This window comes from Pinus tabuliformis, chromosome 9 (genome assembly GCF_031772625.1).
Source record: "Pinus tabuliformis cultivar Carrire ecotype Pingquan chromosome 9, CPIR1, whole genome shotgun sequence".
NCBI lineage: Eukaryota > Viridiplantae > Streptophyta > Pinopsida > Pinales > Pinaceae > Pinus > Pinus tabuliformis.
This window is the reverse complement of record NC_142307.1, coordinates 747,970,538-747,996,456: the sequence shown is the minus strand read 5'-3', so window position 1 is coordinate 747,996,456 and position 25,919 is coordinate 747,970,538. Positions and strand designations below refer to the sequence as shown.

General features: G+C 31.4%; 1 protein-coding gene across 1 annotated transcript; it reads right to left on the bottom strand.

Moving 5' to 3' along the window:
* Nucleotides 1–5,296: 5,296 nt before the first annotated feature.
* Nucleotides 5,297–8,374, bottom strand: LOC149150865 (transcription factor MYB36-like). The gene is made up of 3 exons (XM_089438874.1): nt 7,529–8,374; nt 7,280–7,409; nt 5,297–6,715 (listed from the first exon to the last, which is right to left on the bottom strand). The coding sequence occupies exons 1-3, from the start codon at nt 7,662–7,664 to the stop codon at nt 5,692–5,694; spliced, it is 1,290 nt and encodes a 429-aa protein (XP_089295000.1). The 5' UTR covers nt 7,665–8,374; the 3' UTR covers nt 5,297–5,691.
* Between the last annotated feature and the right edge of the window lie 17,545 nt (nt 8,375–25,919).

Genomic DNA, 25,919 nt, shown 5'->3' with positions numbered 1-25,919 from the left:
CACTACCATGGCAAAAAATAATAACTCATTTCATATGACACTAACATTTATAACACTAATATGTTTAATAATAATACTATATAGATTAACAAATAACTAAACTTTCATTAACAAAATTAAATTAATTAATAGTACAATTAATTAGTTAATCAACTTTTTAGTGTAACAAGTTATTAATAAATCCAATCTCACTAAGTAACTAAAATTTTTGATTAGTAATAATTATAATTATATTAATAAATCTAAACTAATTAGATTTTCATCATTATGGATCATTAATTTCTATTTAATAATAACAACACTATCAATAATAGCATTAATATTAATATTAATATTAAAAATATTACTAATAACATTTAAGTAATATTAATATTAATATTATCAAATAATAACATTTAAGTAATATTAATATTAATATTATCAAATAATAAAATAAATATGAATATTAAAATTTGAATTCAAACTTCTGTTATCTATATTAATAATTTTTAATTTTTGTTTAAAATTAAGTCATATATTTCTTCCTAGCTCACGTGCTTACTAGCCCATTGAGGTTTGAATACAATTTTCCTTACTAAAAACAGGATTCAACAATAATAATATTATTTAAGCATTAACAATTATAACATTAATATTAACCATAATACTTTTAATATTAATACTTTATCATTTAATAATTAACTAAACATTTTTATTAACCCCCCAAGTAAGGTGCAATATCATGGCACAAAGGGAGCACAATGAAAGGATTTACAATATAAACAAGTTGATCATTCTAATTAGGACATTAGCCAACATCTCCTCTCCTCTCATGAGGGTAGTGCACCAACGTGGATGTCGCCAATAGTTGTTATGACTCACTGATTTTTTTTTCTTCTAGCACTAGCAGTCCTTTTTATCTTCTCATGTTAAGTATGTCAAAGTTTGACACAACCAACATATTTTTATAAGTTTTTATTTACAAGATTCTCTAACTAAACAAGGGATTAGCAACATCAAGACTTTGAACTTTTGTTACTCATTTGATTTTAATATCCCTTTAGTTAAACAATAGCATAAATTTTTATTTGATGTAATGCAAAGTGACTAACTTAAAAAAATAAACAAAATTAAATATTTTAATTAAGAAAATTAAGAAAAATAAAAATAATAAAAATATTTAATTAACTAATTTTATACTTAACTAATTATTAACAAAATTAAACTTAATTAAGTAAAATTCTAATTATATAAATAAATAACTTTATATTAATGACCTTGATTACCTAGTTCTCTTTTTTCCTCTTCCTTTTTATCCCTTCTAATTTGTAAAATATATTTTTATAATGGTGAAATTTATTGAGATTTACTAATCGTTTCATTTAACATGGCTTTGCACTCTTTCTCTCACAAAGATGTATCATCAAAATAAAATTTGTTTTTAATTAATCATTTTAATTAAAAATAAAAAAAATACCAAAATTTAATTTAATTAAACTTAATTTATAATGATTATTGAAATCATTTTAAAATATTCCAAAATTAAATCTCTACCATTAATTACCCAACTGAGAAGCTCAAATTGGCTACCCCTAGAATATTCTATAAAATTAGAAATTCAAAACCATTAAAAAAAACCCAAAAAAAAAAAAAAAATCTCTACCCTAAATTATTAATACTTAAATTAAAATTCTACAAATCACTTTACAAAATATAACAAACCTATATGTATAACTATCTTAAATACCGCAAATAAAAGCCTTATTAATACCATAGCTTCATTATTCATCTAAAGTCAGCCGGAACATAATTCTATTTATTTTAGAATAATCTTAAAAGTCTGAAACACATGACCCAAATCAAACGGTTACTTAGCTTATACTAATATCCAGGATCTGCATTAAACATGACCCTAAAATTAATACACACTTTAACAAAGTATCTCTGTAAACATGACCCTGAACTTAATACACACTTTAACAAAGACAAACCATTGGCCAGCCTGAAAACTTCAAAGCAGTTGAAAAAAAGATGAGTGGAAAAAAAAATTGCGCTGGATATATCAACTCGATTAGTAAAAGAATGTTACAGAGAAATTCGAAATCAAATTAAGGAAATTGCAGAATAAGATTTCTACCAAAGGATTATACTATACTGAAACACTCTCATTATGAGACAGCTATTCTTGCATTGATTGTTGTGGATGCAAACCAATAAGAGCAGGTTGGTATTTATCAAAAGATCTACATCCATATTGAGATCTATAGGTGATAAAAGCAAAATAAATGATTTTATTGATTGAAGCAATTTCTATGGCACTGGTTCTCAGAGGAGGCTAAGTACCTCTGGCGAGTTGGTACTTGCGTTTATATTGCCTATACAAAGTACCTTTGGCAGGTTGTACTGTTGTATGTTATGTATGTGAGATAACTATTATTGTCTGTTGTGTATGTGAAAAATAACTGTAATTCTATATGCAAGGTATTGGGAAACATCAGTGCCTTGTCACATGCAGAAATAACAGTGTTCTGTCAATTTATCCAACCAGCATAAACTGGTAGAGGCGTCAGTGTTAAATAGATAAGGCAGTACTGCCTTAATAGATTTAAGTGAAATAGTTCTGGAGCCATTTAATGTGCTGTACCATTTGTCGAGAGAGCTGAAACCAGAAAGCGTGGAATACGGAGCCATCATATCGCCAAGCATGCATTTAAATCAGATGCACTTTCGTTCAGCCAATGTTAAATCATCTGGAAATCTGCAGAGAAAGAAAAGGAAAAATTATAGTTCTCTGAGCCAAAATTTTTATCAGTGGAGAATAAATACATGACAACACATTAACAGAAAAGGAAAAATTATAGTTCTCTGACCAAAATTTTTATGTAGAAGATGCTGTGGAGAATAAATACATGACAACACATTAACAGAATATCAGAATATCGTTGTAAAATGAATTTTTGGAAAGTTTCTTGGGCCGGGTGGATCTTCTACCATCATAATCACATATAAATTAAATTTACATAAAACTGAATTGGTATCACAATTTTTTTCCCAAAAATTCATGTTACAATATGAATATAAATATCCATATGAATAACTGTGAAAATATATATAAAAAATACTTATTCATTAAACCCTTAATAAATACTACATTTCTTCACATCATTTCTGCACTTGAGTTCGCAGTAGATTTAAAAAAAATAAAATAAAAAGTGATATCAACATTGTAGGTCTGCAATTCGTAAAAGATGAAAAAATTCAGAGAATACTGTTCATTGACAGAGTGGGTTTATCCTTCTCATATTAAAATGCATTTAACCTAGTGTTCAACCTGCCATCACATCATTGAGTTGCGCTATCATGTTCATCGTCGAAGTCCCTTTGTCCTAGAGGATGTGGCTGCAACAAATTACACGCAGATTGCCAGTGCAACAAGGGGATACATTCGAATATTAGGTAATGGATTCGTTAGTTGGGGAAGCATTCAGAAACAAAATCCGGAAAATGCTGAAAATAATATAACTGTCAAGGCAGATGGGAGGGAGGTAGGTCTTGAAAACGGAGTTGTTTTTAGTGCGATTTTTTGGAGATTTCGGTGATGGAATCTGGCGGAAAAAATTGAGGTTAAATCTTGTTTTGTATTATTTAAAATGGTTTTTTAACTGCATATTTGAAATTAGCTATCAAACTTGTGATTTCAATAAATTGCTACCTGATTTTGACCGGAAAAACTTCCAAAAAATATCTTTAAAGATAACTTGGTTGAAAACGGATGTGAACCGAAATTATTTGTGAATTTTTTTGCTTGGAAATATGTAAAAATCGGTCACACACTATCACCGTTTTAGATAGAAATCCATGAGATCAAAGTTGTGAAGGTAGATTCAAAGGCTGAAGAAATATATGGAAAACTACAAATATGTTCATGAATGTTTTTTCACATGTACATTATAAAGATATATATGAGCTAAATTTTATATTATGAAACAATATTTACTGGCGCAATTCTGTGAAAAATGAGGATAATTCAGTATCTGAGTTCATGATACTCCTCTGGCAATAACTACCAAGATATAGGTTGTTTTTGTAAATAAAATTATTTTTGTATTTGGAGCATAATTCGGTATCTAAGTTCATGATACTCCTCTGGCAATAACTACCAAGATATAGGTTATTTTTGCTAAATTATATGATTTTAATATAAGGATATGTTTTTCTTTTATTTTTAATTAGATAGATTGAATTTAGATAGAGGTTCATATCAATGTTGAATTGAAGAATGATTAATTCATTTATATGTATTGTTTAATATAAAAGGTTTTTTCTCAATTAGATTGAATTCATGTTGAAACAACTTTCAATATTAGGTTAAAAAATAATTTTTCAATTTATACATGTTAAAAATATAACTTATAATATCATATAAATAATTTTGTCAAAATAGATACTTACACATTTGCTAAAACAATTTCAAAATAAATTATCACATTTTTGTTAAAATAATTTTATTTAAATTAATAAGCTATCTAATTGATATAACTATATTAGTTATATCTTATATTAAATATTTTTATCAAAATGTTTACAAATTTTCTACTTTCTGTATTCAGGTTTCTGTGATCCATAATGAATTAAGTGAAGTATTTGAGTAGAAATCACATAAAAGAAATTTTGACCAAAATTTTTGGAACTAACAAAAAATTAGCCAAAAATTTCTCTTATATGATTTCTACCCAAAAACTTTCCTTAATTTTTTAACTCATAACAATATTATACAAATAATATGATTTTATATATCATATAAGATAGTTGTATCTAAATTAGTTAGCCATTTGATTTAATTTATATATTATATTAAATAATTTTGTCAAAATGTTTGCAGTTTGTCTACTAATGTGATTATTATATATGAATATTATACATTATATGAATAATGCGATTTTTATATATCGTAGGACATGGTTTTGTCAAAATGTTTACACTATGAACAATTTGATTTTTAAATGTTATATGAGAAAATGTTGTCAAAATGTTTACCTTTCGAATATTTTGATTTCTCAAAACGTTTAATAAACTATGATGCATTTACACTAGCTGTAAAGCAAAGGATTTTCGTAGCAGAGAAACACCTGCTTTTGACCTGCAAAACACTATTAAACGTATAAAATCGGTTTGTAAGGTAACAGTTCACCGCGAAAAAATATAACTTCTTTCATCCTGTGATGAAAAATACAAGCACAAATAAACAAATACACTGAAGTCACTGCATGTGATCTGCATGTGACCAGAATATGAGATATTTCTGTGGAAACAGGGATCATGAGAAATGATACAACTTTATTTACAGCAATTATTTCTCCTTGCATTTCCATTTGCATTCTGATAGAGCAGAAATCATCTATTCATCAGAGGATATTGCATGGACAAGAACCCATGTCTGAGATATGTACTCATGATACATTACAAGTTCCAAAAAGGCCAATGGCACTGCCATGTCATAGTGACATTTGAAGTTTAGAGAAAACCCAACAATGAGAAGATGAAATCTGGAATCAAGCAACTAATTCAACAGTAGAAAAAAATAAATGGAGGACAAGGAATTGGAATACACCGACCATGTTTTATTTGAATACAGCGCTGATATACAAAATTTCAACCTCTAGACAAATAAGCAAATAGACATGATTTAAAATTCTATAACATGGAATGTTGTCAGTAGATGATCCCAGCCTCTTGTGAACGTGATAATCCTTGCTGATTGGCATCAGATGGAGCACCAGAAAGATAGTTAGGGCAGTCTGACAATGGCTTTGTATAATTACAAGGCAATTGGGTGCCCCCCCAAAATGTGGCACCAGTCTCCTGAGCATGAGCACTCCCTTTGTAAGATGAATAGGCACAGAGATCTTCTTTCTCATGATGTCCTTGCAAGGAACTTGAAGCACTGTTCCAGTAAAGGCCCTCATTCAGCTGCTCCATTGGGAATTCATAGGTCAAACAGCTGTGATCTTGAAGCCCATTTTGATATAACCATGGAGACTGTATATAATTTCCCTCAGTAGAGCTGCAGCTGTCTCTCAGTGTCATAGAAGGCAGGTAATCGATATGGTGATGGTCTAGTGCACCTACAACTGGTTCTTCTTTCACGTTCACATTCATGCAGCATTTTTCAAAAGAGTCATGGACAAGCCCGGGATCCAAAATAGTAGATGGCGAATATATCTGAGAACTAAGGATTGGTGGAGATGCTTGAGAGACACTGTTATTGTTATTTTCTGCAGTGAAGCCACACTCAGTCCTAAAGAGCAGCTTTCTCAGACTTGCATTGTCAAATGTAAGCTCCTGATCCAGTCCCTGGGGAGGACCAGTTCCAAAGCTAATATGCTCTGAGCTTGAGCAATAATTAGCAATATTTGATACAGTATGCTGCAAGACCTGAGGATTAAGCAGGCCCAATGATGATGGATCCATATCCATATGAGGCATTCGATCTGACAGATAAAGTGCCTCGGTGTTTGACATCAGAGATCTAATTGCATTGATGGTGGATGATGCAGTAGACATACCTTCTGAAACATAAGGCCCTGTGCCATTACTCATGTTCTTTGCTTCTTTAAACCTACGTGTTTGCTGATCTTTACGTTTCCCAAGCAACTTTTTCTTCAGCCTTGTGTTCCAGTAATTTTTTATGTCATTGTCTGTTCTTCCAGGTAACTGGGCTGCAATTATAGACCACCTGCACAAAATTGTAGGCCAGCCAGACTTTTATTTACTCTTATTCTTCCAGAGAACTCAGATTTTGTAGTCATAAAAGCAATTCCAAGATGATGCAACATTGAAGCAATTCCAAGAGAGCTCAGATATCATTTTGTAGTCATAGAAGCAAATTCCAAGACGATGCAAAACAGAAGCAGTTCCAAGATAATGCAACATACAAGCAATTCCAAGAGAGCTCAGATTTTGTAGTCACGGAAACAATTCCAAGATGATGCAACACAAGCAATTCCAAGATGATGCAACATAAAAGCAATTCCAAAACAGCTCAGATTTTGTAGTCATAGAAGCAATTCCAAGATGATGCAACACAGAAGCAATTCCAAGATGATGCAACACAGAAGCAATTCCAAGGGACTTCAGATTTTGTAGTCATAGAAGCATTTGCATGATGATGCATTACAAAATCAATTCCAAGATGATGCAACACAAGAGATTTTATAGTCATATTAATAATTCCAAGATGAAACAAAATATGCTTATTTCACACATGTAAACATGAAAACTAATTCTAATACTACCATACCTGCTTCCAATGCTTGCATAGAGGCTACAAATGATGTTATCTTCATCTTCTGAGAAACCACCATGCCTTATATCTGGCCTCAAATAGTTCAACCATCTAAGCCTGCAGCTTTTTCCACACCTTTTCAGACCTGCAACCAACCAGGCCAGAAAAAATCATCAATCTGAGAATAAATCCATTGGCATCAGAATGTAGAAGCAAGAAAAACAACATGGTCCATCAAGGAATCTGTAATATATATATATATACCAGCTTTCTGTGGAAGAGCAATCCAATTGCCACCAGTGCCATGCTGTTCAATAAACGCCTTGAGTTTTGCGTCTTCTTCTGGTGACCAAGGTCCTTTTTTGACATTTGCCTTGTCACAACAGGGTGCTCTTCCCATCTTCTTCTGTCACTAGAGGGCTGGAACGAATTGGATCTGAGAATTCAGCTGTCTAATGGAAAAGGGTATGGTGGATAAGAAGTTTGATAGAACGTCCAAAGGGGATTTGTCCTTATGCTTGGAAGCAGTAGAGCTCAACCCTCTTATAAATGATACATGGGCTAAACATGTTGAAACGATATTAAATTTTTCTAATATAGCCAGATCTCTCAGCATATGAGAACCAAGAGCTGAGGATTTTTTCTTCAGCATGCTGCCACAGCCAAACATACCAATCACCTATAAAATCAAAACTCTTATCAGATAGTTCGGTTTGACAATTTTCTTTTTGCCTTTTGGGGTTACAATGACCTGTGAAGAGCATCGAAATCCTGGAAGTTGACCCAATGACAACCAGGAAGCAATCAGGATTCTTGAGAATCAATTGTCAACAACCTAGATATCTTGCAACAACAACTAAAGTACATATTATGATTAAAGTCAAAGGAATGCAACCACCACCTATGCTCACTGTTACTCAGCATGCCTAGATTTGTTTTCATGGTTCATAAATTACTTGAATACCTTCATAGATACTAGGCTCCTGTTTCCAGTGTTGAGATCGTTAGAATTGACACCAAGCTGTTGTTTTAACTTATCACAGGGTTCATCAATCTTATGCCAACTTCTCCATAATTACTGTGCAAGCCTTGACTGTCTGCATAAGGGCCCCCCTTGGGGGCCTTGCCCCTTCACTAATCAGGCTTTCCCTCTCAAATTTGATGGTACTGGGTACCAATAACATTTAATATAATACATTTTTCTGATTTAACACTTTGTGTACTTCTTTGTGACCAGAGGAATTTGACATTCTCTAGCTTCGTTTACTCATGGTAATAATAAAAATATGATTATTGTTCAGATGTAACCATTGAAATCAATATTAATATTCCTCTCATGTTGAATGACAACTCAGTGGTTCTGTTTTTATATGACGAGTTACAGGAAAACGTCCAAACAATTATAGAAAATGTGAAGTCGTACATTAAATAACAATATTCATAAAATAAATACTTGGGAACGTGTGCGTTCAACCAGAACCAAATTCCTCCTGCCATTCCTTTTCCTTTTGAATTTTTCGAAATAGTTGGAGCCTTTCCTTGTCGATATTAGTTTTATATTTGCAGGGGCTTGGGATTTTTCGGGTGTAGTTGTGCGTTCAGCTGCTATGTTGAATTTTCAAAAATTTCGGAGCAGCTTTAATCCATAAACTTTAACTTCAAATTACATGTGCATGAATATGGGGGCTTTTTTAAACACAGTTTCTACCAAAAGTCAATGGAGTCTTGAATATCAGGCCTTGTAGCTCATTTGCGATGTGAAAGGTGACATCGACCTCAGATTTATCAGAATCCGCTTAGTTTTATCTTTCAACTTGGACGTATTATGTTTTACAAAGAATTAGAGCGCGCATCTCAATGATTTGGATTACCAGCCCCTCCTTTGATCAATTTCAACTTGAATTTAAGTTCATTTATTTTATAATAAATTATCAAAATAAATAAATAAGTTTTATTTTTTATATATAAAATTTAAAATAAGATTAAATTTTAATATATTATAATTAAAATTAAAAATTAAAATTAATTATATTTATATTTATATTTATATAGTAGGGGATCGTGAGTAAAATTAATATGGGGAGTACCACTGTATTTTTCTCAATAATAGTTTTTTCATCATGTTACTATAGGATTAGATATTTTTCTCAATAATAGTTTTTTCATCATGTTACTATAGGATTAGATATTTTTCTCAATAATAATCTTTTTCATCATGTTACTATAGGATTAGTATATAGTTTACTAGATCTTTGTCAATTTTGAACATATCATAGGTATTATGGATATCTCGTAATTTCAAATTACCAGTGTTCAAAAGAAATGGAAAAAACTGATGAGAATATATATATATATATATATATATATATATATATATATATATAATAGGTAATTTGAGTAAGTTCAATGATTAAGGGTATATAATTCATTTTATGAAGTTACAAGTTTGAATTTAGAGAGATAAAATATGAGTATTAAATTTAAAATAAATGAATATATATATAAATATAAAATATAATTTGAATAAGTTTAATGATTAAGGTATAATTTTCATTTTATAAAGTTATAAGTTCAAATTTAGAGAGATATAATATGAGTATTTTTATGAATTTTAATTATCAAATTGTAATACAAAGCCACATTCCATGAACCAATTTCTACAATTAAAAAATTAGATTCTAATTAATGTTTACTGTATGTATGATAATGTTAAAAATAAATTATTGTTATCATATTAGAAATAAAGAAATTTCATATACTAATTTTCACCCATAAAAAAATAGCATACATCAATTTAACTTTTTTAACTTAATTTTTAAAAATAAATTATTGTTATAATATATAAATAACTTCATTGTCCTAAATTAACCTAATGAAAATGAAAGGAAGAAGAGGGAATTACTCCACGTTGTTGTGTAAAATAGCAAGTTGACCAGGCATGATAATCCATTTTTGTAAATTAACCTAATAAAAAGGAAAGAAAGAAGAGGGAATTACTCCACTTTGTTTTGTGAAATAACAAGTTAACAAACCAGGATATCCAAATGATATTTTAATATAAATGATGTGCAAGATATTTAATATTGTGATATTAATAAATTAAATATTTTTATTAATATTAATATTTATTAAAAATAAATAAAAATTTAATTAAATATTAAAAAATATATAATTATCTAAATTGTTATAATAAATGATTTTAAGTTGAAATCAAAAAATTAAATTTTATTTATTTTTTAAATTATTAAATTTTATATTATTTATATATTACAAATTTGTTTTTTTTTTTCCTTCAGTATTTAATAAATTTAGGTTTATAATAAATTTAAGTTTATTTAAATTTTTAAAAATTACAATGTTAATTTTTTAGGTAATTTATTTTAATTCTTATTATGTTTATTTGTGAAAATTTCTTTTCTATAAAAGTACTTTATTACTGTGATTGTAAAAATATAACAAAAAAAAATTAGGCATTGTTTTCTTTATACTCTATAATGTATGGTATATTTTATAATAATTAACATTACACACTTCACACATAAAGAAAACTTACTTTAATACAGAAAGAACTTACTTTGTTAGTGAAAATTATTTGCAATTATTGAGCTAATAGTAACAACATTCTAACATATTTAAGATGTGATAAAAGGGAAAAAAAAATCTCACTCAATCAAAAAATTATTTCTCACTCAGTCAAATAAAACTGGTACAGTTATTTAGTGAACACTAACAACATTCAATAATAAATAAGATATAGCAAGCTATAATATTTCAAACAAAAAATAAAAAAAAGCTTACCATGAAAATATATATATATATATATATATAACAAACAAATCGAACTATAGTAATAACAAATAATAAAATAACAAATCGAACTATAGTAATAACAAATAATAAAATAACAAAAAAAAATTATTAAACATTTATCTTAATTCAAATTTAATTCATTTTTCTTAATCCATTGCTTTTTTATATTGTTCATATCCACTCATTTTCATACTTAATAAATATAAAATTAAAATATATTTAATATATTTAACAGCATTCATATAATATAAATAAAAAGATCTTATTCGCGTCAGAATAAATGTATCCTATTTCTTTAAGAATAATTATTGAATTAATAAAGTTAAAAATATCCAAATATGAAATGAGTTATTATATATGTGTATTGTTTTTTTTTAATAAATATAAAATTAAGATATTATTATTATTATTAAAATATTATTACATTCATTAAAAATAATATTATATATAATTAAACTATTTTTAGTATATAACATTGGTTATAAAATAGTGTTATTTAGAAAATTAGAGTATTTTCTTATATTTTTCATTCTCGAATTTCTTTGAAAATAATTGTTTTTTCCAACTGTTTTATAATCCTAGCCGATTATCCGTAGGGATCTAGCCATGAGCTTATGTGGTCGGGCTTAACCCCTGCCCTAACCCCAATAGCATGGAGGAGATTTGACCCATGACTAATTTTTTTATTATTATTAATGAGTTATTTTGAATAAGTTTAATATTTAACGATATTTGTTTTTTATTAAAGATTATAAATTGAATTTAAAAAAGATATAATGTATTTTTTATAGATTAAGTAGTCAAATCACTATATAAAAATGGTGCATTGTCTAGTGAACATAAATATCTTATATATCAATTTATTTATTAACATGATTTTAATATGTATTTTATAATCATTATTATATGAAAATGCATGTATATAATACTAGGTTGGTCGTATTATGCATGGATTTCACATATTGTTCTCCACATACAAATACCCCTCTAATATGGGTGTTGGATGTTAAGTATTTATGTGCACTCTCATGCAAGACTAACATGTGGATGACAATAAGGGCTTTTTATTTTTCTATGTGACAACTTATTCTTGTTTAACTACCTTCCCTTGAGTCGCCTTGTGATACTTATCATAATAAATTGTGTTGGATTACCATCAATTCAATCACCTCATCATAACCCTCGAAGGAAAATTAAGGATAATCTTGTGGGGAAACCCAAGGGATGCTTCCCCACAATCATGAATGGCACCCCTAGTACACCCATTTATAGTATCCCTAGATACTTCCCTTGGCCATTAGACACATGCTACTTTATAGAGTCCTTAGATGTCTACCTTGACCATAAAGAACTATCATCAAGGATTTTTTCCTTAGTAACCATTGCCATTTACACATATAAATTTGACCATTAATAATAATATAACACATAATTTTAGACATAGATATTAGTAGAAAAAATCACATAATGTGAATTCTTCATCGCCCATTTTCATTCATTGTATTATTAAAATAAAAAGTATTTTGCAAGAGCTAATGAAGAAAACTTATCTAAAGATGAATTCAATCCACCAAATTTGTTGCTTAGGAGTAATTTACTACCCAAATGTAGGAGTTGACTATGGATTTCACCCTCAAGCAAGAACATGACATCATGAAGGAAATAGAAGCTCTTATGAGGCTCTAATATCACTCACCCCAAACCATTAATCTCAAGCTTAGCCAATTTCATTACTACAAAGCACTCAAATCCCACATCTAGCCCCTTTTCATCTCTCAACAATATTTTGGAAATCTTTTTCCCTTAAGTGTTGTTTAGTGCAAGTAGATAGAGTCCCAATATTGGCTACCTTTTAGGAATACTATGGGAGAGACAACACCTAGCCTCAAAATGGTAATTGAGAAATAATAATAGGGTTTTAGGTTTGATTTTTTCTAATTAAGATATTATGGACATTCCATAAATCATTTCTCTTTCAAATCATTCCATTTCATCTTATATTTCCAATAGCAAATAACCCAAATTTTAGGGGTTCTTACTAGCCACATGTATATGGAATTCTTTTCACATTTTTATCCATAACAATTATAATAACCACGGGAAAAGTTCCCAATAACATGGGAAAGGAAAATTAATTTAAGATCATGCCTCCTATCCTTACTTAGTAAATGAATGAACAATAATCCTATAGAAGATAAGGAAACACATTTTCTGATAGAGTTTTAGCTTCAACTCAAGTTCATGGCAACTTGAACTTGATATACACACATACAAAAGCTAAATATTGATGGAAAATCTTATAAGAAATTATGAGCAAGAAAATATAATACTTATTAAAGGACAATGAAAAGGTCAAATCACCAACAACTCCTTTTCCTCTTATCTTCTTTTAGCATCATAGTCCACTTATTAATTCCTCAAGGAAAAAAAAATTGTGATATTATATAATCATGTAAATTTCTCTTTTTACGTTTTTTTACATATACATAAGCATATCAAGCAAAAAATAACTTCCACACAATAATCATAGCCCACCAATAGGATCCATATGTATTTACTAGTTGGGCCTTAGCTTTCACCTCTACTTTAGGAATATTTATAATGAATTGCACATTTTAACAACAAAGGATCATTATAACTCAAACCACTTGATTATTATCACATAAGAATGACATTATGGAAATAATACATGATTTATTACACTATGATTCATGATCCAAAGCCATGGTATTATCTTATTGGCATAATTTAATGTACATATCTCAAGGGGATTTGAATCAAGTACCATAGAAAAACATCCCAATAATAGGTGAAATGGATTAATTTGGTATCATGCCTCGTATCCTTTCTTAGTAATGAATGAACAATAGTGCTAGGGAAGATAAGGTGATTTTTTTTCTTACTGGGTTTTACCCCCATCTAGTGTTTATGGTAACTTGCACTTGATACACACAAAAAAGCTAAATAGTGATGGAAAATGTTATAAGAAGTTTGAGCAATAAAATTTAGCACTATTAAAGGAAAATAACAAGGTCAAATCACCAACAACTCCCTTTACTCTTCCCTTCTTATAGTATCATAGTCCACTTATTATTTCCTGAAGAAAAAAACTTTGTGAATATTATAAAATTATGTAATTTTCTCTTTTTACATATTTTAACATATACATAATCATACAAAGGAAAATATTACTTCCACACCAAATCATAATATTAATTCCACACCAAATCATAGCCCACCACTAGGACCCATATGCATTCAATAGCTGGGCCTTAACCTTGAACTTTACATTAGGAATATTTATAATAAATTGCACAATTTTAAAATATAGGATCATTATAACTCAAGCCACATGACTTGACTCTTATCACATAAAGAACACATTATGAAAAAAACAAATTATTTAGTACATTATAATTCATGGGCCAAAGCCATGGTATTACACTATTGGCATAATTTGATGTTTCTATCTCAAGGGGATTTGAATCAAGTAGCTACCAACATGGAAATTTCCAAAATTGTAACAACATTGGCATAAACTAGTTGATCTAGCCCTTTGAGATTCCTTATCATAGGCTAAGAATTGGATATGGTCTTTCCACATGACATCTAATTTTATGATAAGGTCCCCTTACCTTTGGTACTTTTATTCTTGGGCCTATAGACACATGATTGGTCTTGTTGGACACTTGAGGATATTAACTTGGGACATCTTTTAGGTGACTTTATTAGTGTTACTCTTTGTGCTTTTGATTTAGACTTTATTTAGTTGGAAATGCATAATTTTGGGTCCCCATAACCATTTGGGCACAATTTCTAAGGTTCCATTTGGTAAAACTATCCTTAACCATTTTTAGTTTGGGCATGTGATTTGAGCCACAAATTTTTTTGGTACTATGTCATATTTATCATTTTCCTACCCATTGACAAGAGAGGGCCTTTTCCTAGAAATAAATGTGGTATGGTCATGGAACACAAAATTCAATGATTAAAGTACACTATCTACCTGTGGCCCCAAGGTGTTCCCAAATATATTTAAGTTGGTTTCTAGGTCTTTGTTAATGGTTTTATCTCTTATTCATTTACATGCTAAAACTTTGTTAAACCAACATATATCCATCTTAACTCTAGATCAACTGAGCATCAAGAAAGATAAAATCTTTCAAAATGCAAACCTATTTTTGAGTTCAAATCTTGCGGAAAGGTTTATAGTTGGATAGATTTGAGATTTCCCAATCCCTCACACACTTATAGGTTCATAGTTAAGATGAATCTATGTTGGTTCTTTATAATACTATTTATATTATATATAAATTTCACATTTCTCTATATAAAAATACTTTTATTATTAATTCTATTAAAACCATCATAATACATATAGATACACACATATGCTCATGATTTTTTCTGAAATTTTTCTTTGACATGTTTTATAAATTTTTATTTAACCTTTTAATGTGTATAGAGAGATAAACTAAATCTAAACATGAAGTTTGGAAATATCATAGTTAGCAATATGAATCATCATTATTTATATTTCTTTTAATATAATATGACTATTATGATTTAAAAAAAAACTATATCTCATTTTATTAATAAAAGAAAAATTACAATATAACAAATTGAAATCAGACAACTTATTATTTATTTAATTGAGCAACTATTTTGTTTAATTATTATTATTTTTTATCTAATATCTTATTATAACATTTTATGTAATGATTCACTACAACAGCTCCCTTATTAATATACAAAATACCTCAATACAATAAAATATCAAACTTGTGATTATAATTCTATTATAATATATTATTCAATCAAATATTCCTTTAAAAACCCATACCAAAGGAATTTAGAAAGGCTTAAATAAATCTTCAATAAAATATTCAAAGGCAATCCCAAGACTAAAATGTTCACCTAAACTTAAATTTTACTATATATTTAATCCTTTACCATGTCTTTCTACAATGTATAAATAGAAAAAAAAAGAGAACACTAATGCACCATGGTGGTGAATATTATCTTAATGTGTTGCCTGGATACCATTGTAAAATGACTGTAAAACCTTTTCGTGATGTTATTATTTAGGCCTTCTAGATAAGCTTGAGGATTTAGGCCATCTAGTTACCCTTTGGGCACTTATCTAGAACTAGTTCTCAAACTAGAACTAGCTTAATGGCATATGACACCTCTCCTCATTAGGAGATTAATTTTTGTTTGCTCAATATTCTAGTCGATTCATCCAAATCAGCATAGGTAAGACATACGTGACATTGAGCTTATTAGATTCTTAAGCAAACTAAGACTTGTGGAGCCTAAAATCTTTATGGTTTGGTTAAATGGGAAAATCTAAAATCGATTGTATGTTATTCTTAGTAATTTGAAAGTCTTTTAAGTACACCAACCAATGGGATGGAAAACCACATGGTTCAAATTTTGTTAGTGAAGGCCTTTGTTTCGATGTTTAACATTTTTCATTTGTCTGGATTAACTACCAAGCTTTGCTTCGCTCGTCGTTAAGATCAGTTTCTAAAGGAAAAAATATTAGATTGCATTTTAAATGGTTCATCATTGAGATAATCAAGTTCCTTAGTCATGAAGTATTCATGAACTTAGGTAGGGTCACATGTTTATGTAGGGTCATATGGTGTACTATAACCAACCTAAATAATTTAAAAACTTCAAATCCAAGTTTCAACCTCCTTGACATTCTCTAATTTAACAAATACACTAATGGCTTTAGATTGGAGATCTTTGTTGTCTTTATCATTAATAATTTTTTGATAATCCAAGTCACCTTATAGGATTTTTGATGCTCTTTTAATTATCTTTTTAATTTCTAAGAAGGATAAGTAGAAGACATGCTTATAATTACCAGCATAGATCCATCTTAAGTACGGATCGAACATGAGCCGAGAGGGATCAAATGTCTTCATGTGCAAGCTTTTTTAGAGTGCAAAAGGCAATGTGTTATTTGTCATTTTTAAAATTATATTTTTGAATGCTAAATATAGTATATATAGGACCAAATAAAAATTTTAACCATAAAAACTTATTCTTTTTTCTATATATAGATATATATGAAGTTGATATCAACATAAACTAGTTAACGTAGATCTTCAAATAGTTTATTTAAATCCCTTGTTGAAATATTTTTGAAAAGTATAAGACTTAATCATGTGATTCACACTTTTTTTTACTTCTAATTACTTTACAACATATTCATTTTTTTTAATTTTAGTCGACATTATTTTTCTATTTAGAACATAATTTTTAATTTTAATTTTTATTTTAAAGGGGCACGGATGGACGAACAAACTTACACATCCCCTCATACTAGGAATAGAATAATTTTTATTTTAAAGGGGCACAGATGGATGGAAAAACTTACACATCCCCTCATACTAGGCTGTAGAATGAGCCTCTCAGCTCAATCAACTAGGGATTCATATAACACTCGAGAACTTTATACATTGTATATTCCAGGGCAACCATTCAAGTACTAATTTAGGTATTATGTTATAGTTATATTAAAAATAATAATTTTTACAAAAAGGGAGTCCTTAAATGTTTGAGAAAGATCACTCAACACTAGGACCGATCAAATGAAATAATAAGATTGAAAAAAATAACTCAAGAGTAGAAGGAAATCATTCATTCTAATTCAAATGTGAACAAGAACTAACTATGAAATTTCCACGAATCACAACTAAAAATTATTCTTCTAACTTATTTTTCTTTTATTATTTATTAAAGACAAATAATGAACCATACTAGTTGGATTGAAACGCATTGGCAAAATTTTCTCCTTTATGATTTCTACCAAAAAGACTGTTTTTAAATATCAAATAGCTCAAACTGCAATTCTTCATAAATAAAAATATGCTAAGGGATATAAAATACTAGAACTAAGAAAATAATGCACACACACAATAATTTTGACACAGTAATTTTAGACAATTGTCCCTGGAAAAAATCTGAAAGGAAAAATAGTGCAGTAGATGAGGGTTTTATTATTATCTTTAGGGAAATAGATAGTTACAATTGCTTTCCTTTTTGGTGAAACTCCAACAATATTTCTCACTAGAAAATATCTGGGAACATCCTTTTCCCTCCAACAAATCAATCTAACCTCCTCCTAGCTACTCGAACTCCTTCCCAACATTCACACTCTTGCCCAGAAATGTGCACTATAACATCTGGTAATTTTGCACAGCCCTGGGAACCTTTCCATACAAGTCAATCTACCTCCCTCTATCTCCTTAAGCTATTCACTCTTCCTTCCAACAATTTTTTTGGCAACTGGAAGCGAAACTCTACTCCTACAACTCACACTGGGAAACTAGCTACTCGCACTAGCAGATTCAACCTCCTCTATTGGAAAAATCGGCCTCTTGTCTTGACTCTGGAACACTGGAAAAGCTCCTGAAAATTTCTCTAGAAATTCTCAGTGTTGAAACTCTGCTAATGATGCTTCCCTAGCTTCAACTGGACCCTTGTTGAATATTGCAACTGGGTAAGTCAAATTGCTCAAATATTTTCTTGTAAACTATGTCTTCTCCAAACCCTTCGACCTACTCTTATCATCTCTCGTTAGAGTCTCAATGGTCATAACCACATCTCAACTAATGACTAAGATAATCTTGAGTCTGTCAATTAACTTTTCTAGAAGTATGTAGAGAAATATTGAACTCCCTCAATTAATTCACTTTAATTAACCAATTTTTCTAAGTTAGACTTAGGAAATATTTAATTATTGGTCAATTAATTTAATTGATGTGTCCCCAAGTTTTTTCTCGTGAAACATTTTCTAGGTTTTGATGATCTCATGTTTGTTAGCCTCTTAGACACCATAGAGACTAGAACACCTATCCATTACTACGTTAAACAAAAACTAACTTTCCCTCTTAGCAAGGTAGGTGTTCTCCACTACTCTCATCTGTTCCCTGAAGTAAACAAACTTTCCCTACCCAAGGCCTTTATGAGTATATCTACTATTTGTTGATTTGTGGGAAAATGTTGTAGCCAAACTGATCCAAGTTTTTGGTGCCTAACATCTATGATACAACTGGTTTCCATAAATGGAAAACCTTCGGTAAATTCATTCCTTCACTTCTATTAGTTGATCTGAACTCCTGGAAACTACTTGGCCCCTCCAAATCAATTTGGCCTCCCTCAGAGACCCATAATCAACCTTTGCAACTGCTTTTTGACAATATTTGGCAAACTCACACTACAAATAGATCTCCCTCTGCGACTGAGAAGTTGAAAATCTCTGTAAAGAAAATCCTCTGATAATCGTTGTCCACCATGCTACTATGCTACTCTGATTCATTTCCTACATGTTGTAGCTAAACCAATTTGTGCTTCCACTGCAATACTCACACTGTTGATGCTCATACATTACATTTGCGCTACTTCTATCATTGCAATTGTGTGTATTGATCTCTCCTGATCTATTGTGTCATTGCAACTAGCTCTGCAACTGTCTTTTGAGTATCTTATTGTGCCTTGCTCAGTGCAATTGGCTCTACAATTGTCGCTCGAGTATCTAACCGCACCTTGCTGACACTGAACCCGTGTACCTCCCATATCATGATTGTTCCATAATTATGATCCTCCGACTACTTTAAATCTAGGGCTCATGTATCAAAGGTAATGGTCAAACTGAGGAATCATGTACAGAACTGGATCTTTCGATCTATTGATTAAGCCCTCCTAAGCTATGATCTAGATCTCCTGCACCTTCCTCAAACCTTGCCTGAGTTGACATATTGGAGTTTCATACTTCCCCTCCTAAAGATAATGCTGCATACATTGTGCATTAATCATCCAACCTAGAAGACAAATCATCAATCTCTACCGAAGTTGTTGTATGCTTCCCATTTTTATCCTTCTTCCTCTTTAGACACTGGCTAACACAGTGAAAAAAGTCACCACAACTGAAGCACTTGATATTCGACACGTATTTCTTCTTCTTTTCTCCCTTTAAGTTGTGTCCTTGGCTAGCACCCTTTTTCACTTTCCCCTTTCCTAAAAGGGTAACATCCTCTTCCTCCTTTGTCTTCATTGTCTTGCCACTACTGTTGGTAGTGCCCTTGACCAAGCTGATCTTCAACTCCTCGTAAGTGAATTCATTCCATAGGTGTTCCCAATATGGAAGCTTATCATGCCGAGAGATCACCTAGACAAATGTACAGCAGCCCTTGGTAAACCCATTGAGTGTTATACACGCTAGTTTGTCATTTGTTGGCTTCTCTCCTACTGCAGCCAGTTCACCTATAACACCCTCAATCTTGATGATATAGGTGGTCACATCTTTCCCCTTCTTCATCTTGACTATCCTCAACTTCTCTTTGAGGATGATTTTTTTATTTTTTGATAGATCCTGGTATAGCTTGATGATGGCATCCACATATCCTTCATGGTTCCCTTCTGTGTGATGATTGGAACAATATGATCTCATACATCATTGACGATCATCCTCTTTTCATTGGAGTTATCCCTCCTATAGTCATGAAACAAGATGGGATCTATTGGAACAACTATTACTATTGTACAAAACTCCTTCAGACCATGGTCATCTGACAGAAACATCATCCTGGCCTTCTAGATGCCAATGTTGGATTCTCTATTCAACCTATCATGATCTCTCAATCATACTGTGGCCATATTTCAAAAAAACAAGAACTCAAATTCATTCGAGAAATAATAAACTGGGTCGAAACCCCTTCACACAAGGGTATGATTTCTTATCCTTTCCCTATGCAAATATGTTACTGCAAAACCCTTTTGATGCAAAGCGTTTGCATTGGATCTACTCTGGAATTTAATTTTCCCCTAGAAACCATTTTCTTATAACCTCATTTCTTGCTTCCTACTATTGAGACAATTCACACTTCTTCTAGATCACCTCCCTATACTAGAAATGGAATTGTTGCCTCTACAATTCACACTGCTTGGCTAGCCTATGAAAATCTAGTTTTTAGTGCTTCAAATCTCCCTCTGAACTGCACAAACCTCACTCTAGAGCCTCTTTTATTTGATTTTCTCTAATACCATGTGAAATTTTCTTGAATCGAAACAACTAGAAATTATTCTCCTAACTTAAGAAAATTATTTATCTTCTATTATTTATTAATGAAAAATATTAAATACCTCACTGCATTTCTTCACAAATAAAAATACGCTGTGGAATATAAAGTATTGGAACTAAGAAAATAATGCACACACACAATAATTTTGACACAATTATTTTTAGGAAATTTCCCTTGGAAAAACCCTGAAGGGAAAACTACTGCAGTAGATGAGGGTTTTATTATTATCTTCAAAAAAATAGATAATTACAACTTCTTGCCTTACTCGCAAAGATATGACAATAATTATCACTAGAAAATATCCGGGAAAATCCTTCTCCCTCCAACAAATCAATCTAGCCTCCTTCTGGCTACTGGCACTCCTTCTTGGCACCCATACTCTTTCCTAGAAATGCACACCATAGCCTCTGGTAAATTCACACAACCCTTAGAGCTTTTCCCTACAATTCGATATTCCTCCCTCTATCTCCTAGAGTTTTTGCTCTTCCTTCCGACAATTTTTCTTCCAACTAGAAGTGAAATTTTTCTCCTACAACTCACACTGGAGAAATTGGCTACTCACACTAGCTGAATCAACCTCCTATTCATGAAAAACTCGGCCTCCTGTCCTAAATATGGAACACTAGAAAAATTTCTAAGAATTTCTCTTGAAATTATCATGACTGAAACCACGCTGCTGATGCTTCCCTAGATTCAACTATGCCCCTGTTGAATACTACAACTGTGTAAGTTGAAATTCTCAAATGTTTTCTTGTAAATTATGTATTCTCCAAACCCTTTGACCTTATCTTATAATCTCTTGTTGGAGTCTCAATTACCACGATTACATCTCAACCAATGGATAAGATCATCTTGACTTTGTCAATTAGATTTTCCAGAAATCGCTAAAGCAAGATCAAACTCCCTCAATTAATTCACTTTAATTAACCATTTTTCCTAAATTAGACTTAGGAAATATTTAATTATTTTTCAAATAATCTAATTGAGGTATCTCCAAGTCTTTTCTTGTGAGACATATTTTAGGTTTTGGAGATCTCGTGTTCCTTAGCCTCTTAGGAACCACAGAGACTAGAAAAATTATCCGCCACTACCTCAAACAAAAACTAACACTATCTATTAAATTGGTAAGTGAACAATAATTATTTCATGAAATTAAACTTGCTTATAACACAAAGTGAATTACTATGTTCCCAAAACAACTATTTCCTTAGAAATATAAATCTAATTACAAGAAACTGACCAAGTCTTGCTTGAAAAGGAAATAACTCTGCAAATTAATATTACCACACATAGGACTAGAAACGCAAAGGCTAATATAAGAAAAACTATTAAATCTAATAAAAATACAAAAGTACCTTTCCAAGGAGGGTGCATTGCCTCCTTAAATGAGGTACTAGAAAGAATGAATATGGATTTCCTTAATTAAATCTTTAGACACAATAAACATAGATGCAATAGAACTCATGCAGGTTCTTTATTAACTAGAAATTCTTTTACAATTTGATAACATTACAACATACCATTCTCCCCCTCTCCTCCTCAAGGGGGGGTGGCTTTATATTTTTTATGATTTTCCATCCTTGGAAAAGGTTCAAAGAACAACCATGAGAATCTATGATTCTTAGGTCATCCTAACTTACTATATTAATTGTATAGTTTAACTTCAACAACTAAGCCAAAATAACATAAGGTTCTCCTTTTATTACAATGTGGCCACATTGACTCCTTCAATTGATCACATTTGTAGTAATGGTTCTTTGGTGCCTTTGATCTATCTTCACAAGGTTCTCTAGGTAAACAAGTCCATTATAGCATGTCTAGTTTCAATCGGGAGGGATAGTTGTTCCATTTACTCTTGTGAGAAAATAGGAGGTTATAACTATGTCATATCCATCCCTTGGAATTATGGTGGCATGACAAAATAGGGGATGCACTTGGAGTAGTATTAACATTTACGCAAATAGGAGTAACAACATCACAACCAACTAGGAGGAACAACACATAAGAAGCCTATAGTATCAATATCATAGTGTGTTAGAAGTAACAACATTGTAACAACATTATTATAGTAACAACACTATAGCAACATGTCGGGAGTAATAACATTATAACATGTTATAAGTAATAACACTTTAATAATATGTCAAGAGTAACAACACTATCACAACATCTGATATAACAACAACTTGTGACCATTCTCAAGAGTACGCATATTGTACCTGTATATGGATCTACCTGGTCTTCTCAACAAATTTTCTTCCTCTTAAGTCATCCAATGTAAGGCCCTTCCTTACTCTTCCTTGTTTCCCATATGCAATATCCAAAGGTGAAGGTGAAAAATATCCAAACAAGTTTCAAATGGGGACTTATGAATGGAAGTGTGGACTACTCTATTATAAGAGTATTGTATATATACCATATTTTAATCCTAGGTCTTTTAGATCCTTTTGATTGTAACACCTTAAAAGTTGCACCAAAACCCTGTTGACTACTTTTGTTTGGTCGCCTATATGTGGGTGGAATGTTGTAGACCTATTTAACCCAGTGTCCATCTTATCCCACAATGTAGTCCATAATGAACTAATAAATATTGTTTCCTTGTATGAAATGATACTCCTTGGTATCCCAAATTGGACCCAAACATGTCCAAAGGACAAGTTTGTTGTTTTGTAACCTACCTCCTCCCACATTTACCCACATTCATCAATTTTTATAGGGTAAACATTTGATGAGGGTCACTATGATAAGACTCAACCTCCTATATGATCTTAAGAAAATGGATTTGACAACTTAATACTTTACTGACCTCCCTCAGGTGCCATAGGACCTCCATGAGCAACCCAACCCCTTCAGGTGTCCACCCTTGAGTTAAATCTTTGTTTCACATACCTAGAGCCTTAGTCACTCCCTTTCCAAGGCCTCTAGATGACTGTAACCATCCAATCTCTCCCATAGGTTTTATTCCAAGCGATTGTGGACTTTTTCAGTCAGATCTATGTCAGCGACCCTTAATTCTGAGCCACCTTTTTAGGGATAAGACTCAAGCCCCTGCCAAGAACTCATTGAAACTTCCAAAAATGATAAATTACATAGAAACAAGGCTTCAAAACAAAAACTTAAACCAAGACTTGACCCGACCTCTCCCAACTAGAAAAAATATTCCATCAAATGTTGACAATGAAACAAGATGATGGAGCTTAGTGGAAAGGAGTCGCCTTCACTAAGTGGGCCCATAGGCAAATTATGGAGCAAAGTCTATTTTTAGACTATGTCTATTTTTAGACATATGGATCATGGTCTATGAGTTGCACAATGCTGTTTATGGATTATTGGTCATGTTGGGAAAAATAGATGGACTTCTATTTTTGGTTCATAGTGGTGTGATCAAAGTCTATTTTTAGACTGCCAGGCTAAAAATAGAAAAGCCAGATATTATTGTCTCATAATAATATTTAGACTATAAACATTATCTTATCCTCTTGGAGCACTTCAGTTTGAGCTACAGATGTGGCACATGCAGCTGTCAGAAGGAAATACGCTTTTCTTGTGAGTCAGTTGAACTATTGCATGCAGGACATCAGTTAGAACTCATGTGGTTGAGTTCTGTGGAGTTGGATGTGGAGTTGATGGAGTTGTGTTCAGTTTGACTTGGTTAAACTAGTTGTAATTAGTCTAACTGCAAATAGACTAGTGATGAGTGATGTGAATTAATTGATTAAATTAATTCACTAATTATTAACTCATAATGCAACTGAAGAATACATCAGTTAACTTAGTGCATGTACAGTTCAGTGGAGACAGGTGTTAGAGGTTGAGATTGCTATCAGTTGTGACTATAGTTGTGCATGAGATCTTGCACAATCAATGGATTGAGTATGCCCATGAGGATTGCACAGTATATGCCCAGTGAAATAGCCTGTGCTCACGTGATTTCCAGGGTGAGTGATTTTCACATGGTATTGTGTGCAATAGAGGCAGGCAAAGCAGCAGAGGAGATTTGAACCTGTGACTTGTTCGGATCTGAGCTAGTGCTGGATACTTGAGAGAAGTATTGTACTATGTATTGTTACATGTTCTCAATCATTAATATACAGATAGTGTGGGGTTTTCAGCTGTAAGCTTTCCCCGGGTTACATACTGTGTTAATGTGTGTATGCTATTGATGTTTCATTGTTTTTGATGTTGCTAAATTGATGATCAACGTAGAGGAGGTTATGTATTGTGCATGTATTCTGCAATAGTGTATAATCGGGATAATCTCTGTTGAATAATGTTTATTATTCAAAATTTCTACATGGTATCGGAGTTGTTGAATCATCAGATCTACTATTCAGGAAATGTTTACATCTTATTTCTTCAGGCAGAGTCTGTAATCGGGCCAGGTAGCCTCTGGATTCATCCTTCCTTTGGAAGGTGAGATATCCAGTAAAAGCCCATACAGTCAATCTCTGTACAAGAAATACTTTGTTCTCATGAATCTTAGATCAGAGGCAGTTGATTTTGGAGCTGGTGGAATTCGAATTTGCAGCAGTATTTTCTTGGTATCAACGTGGCAATGTCTTTCAACGGATTGCGATTGGAGTATGCTCTTGAGGGCAGCTCGAACTATATTGCATGGAAGGACAGGATGGAGGCGGTGTTAGATGATAATGGGCTAAAGGATTTCATAGAGGCTGATGTCCCAAAGCCTACTGATGCTACTCAAGTTGATGCTTGGCAAAAGAAGACAGCAAAGTGTCGAAGGATTC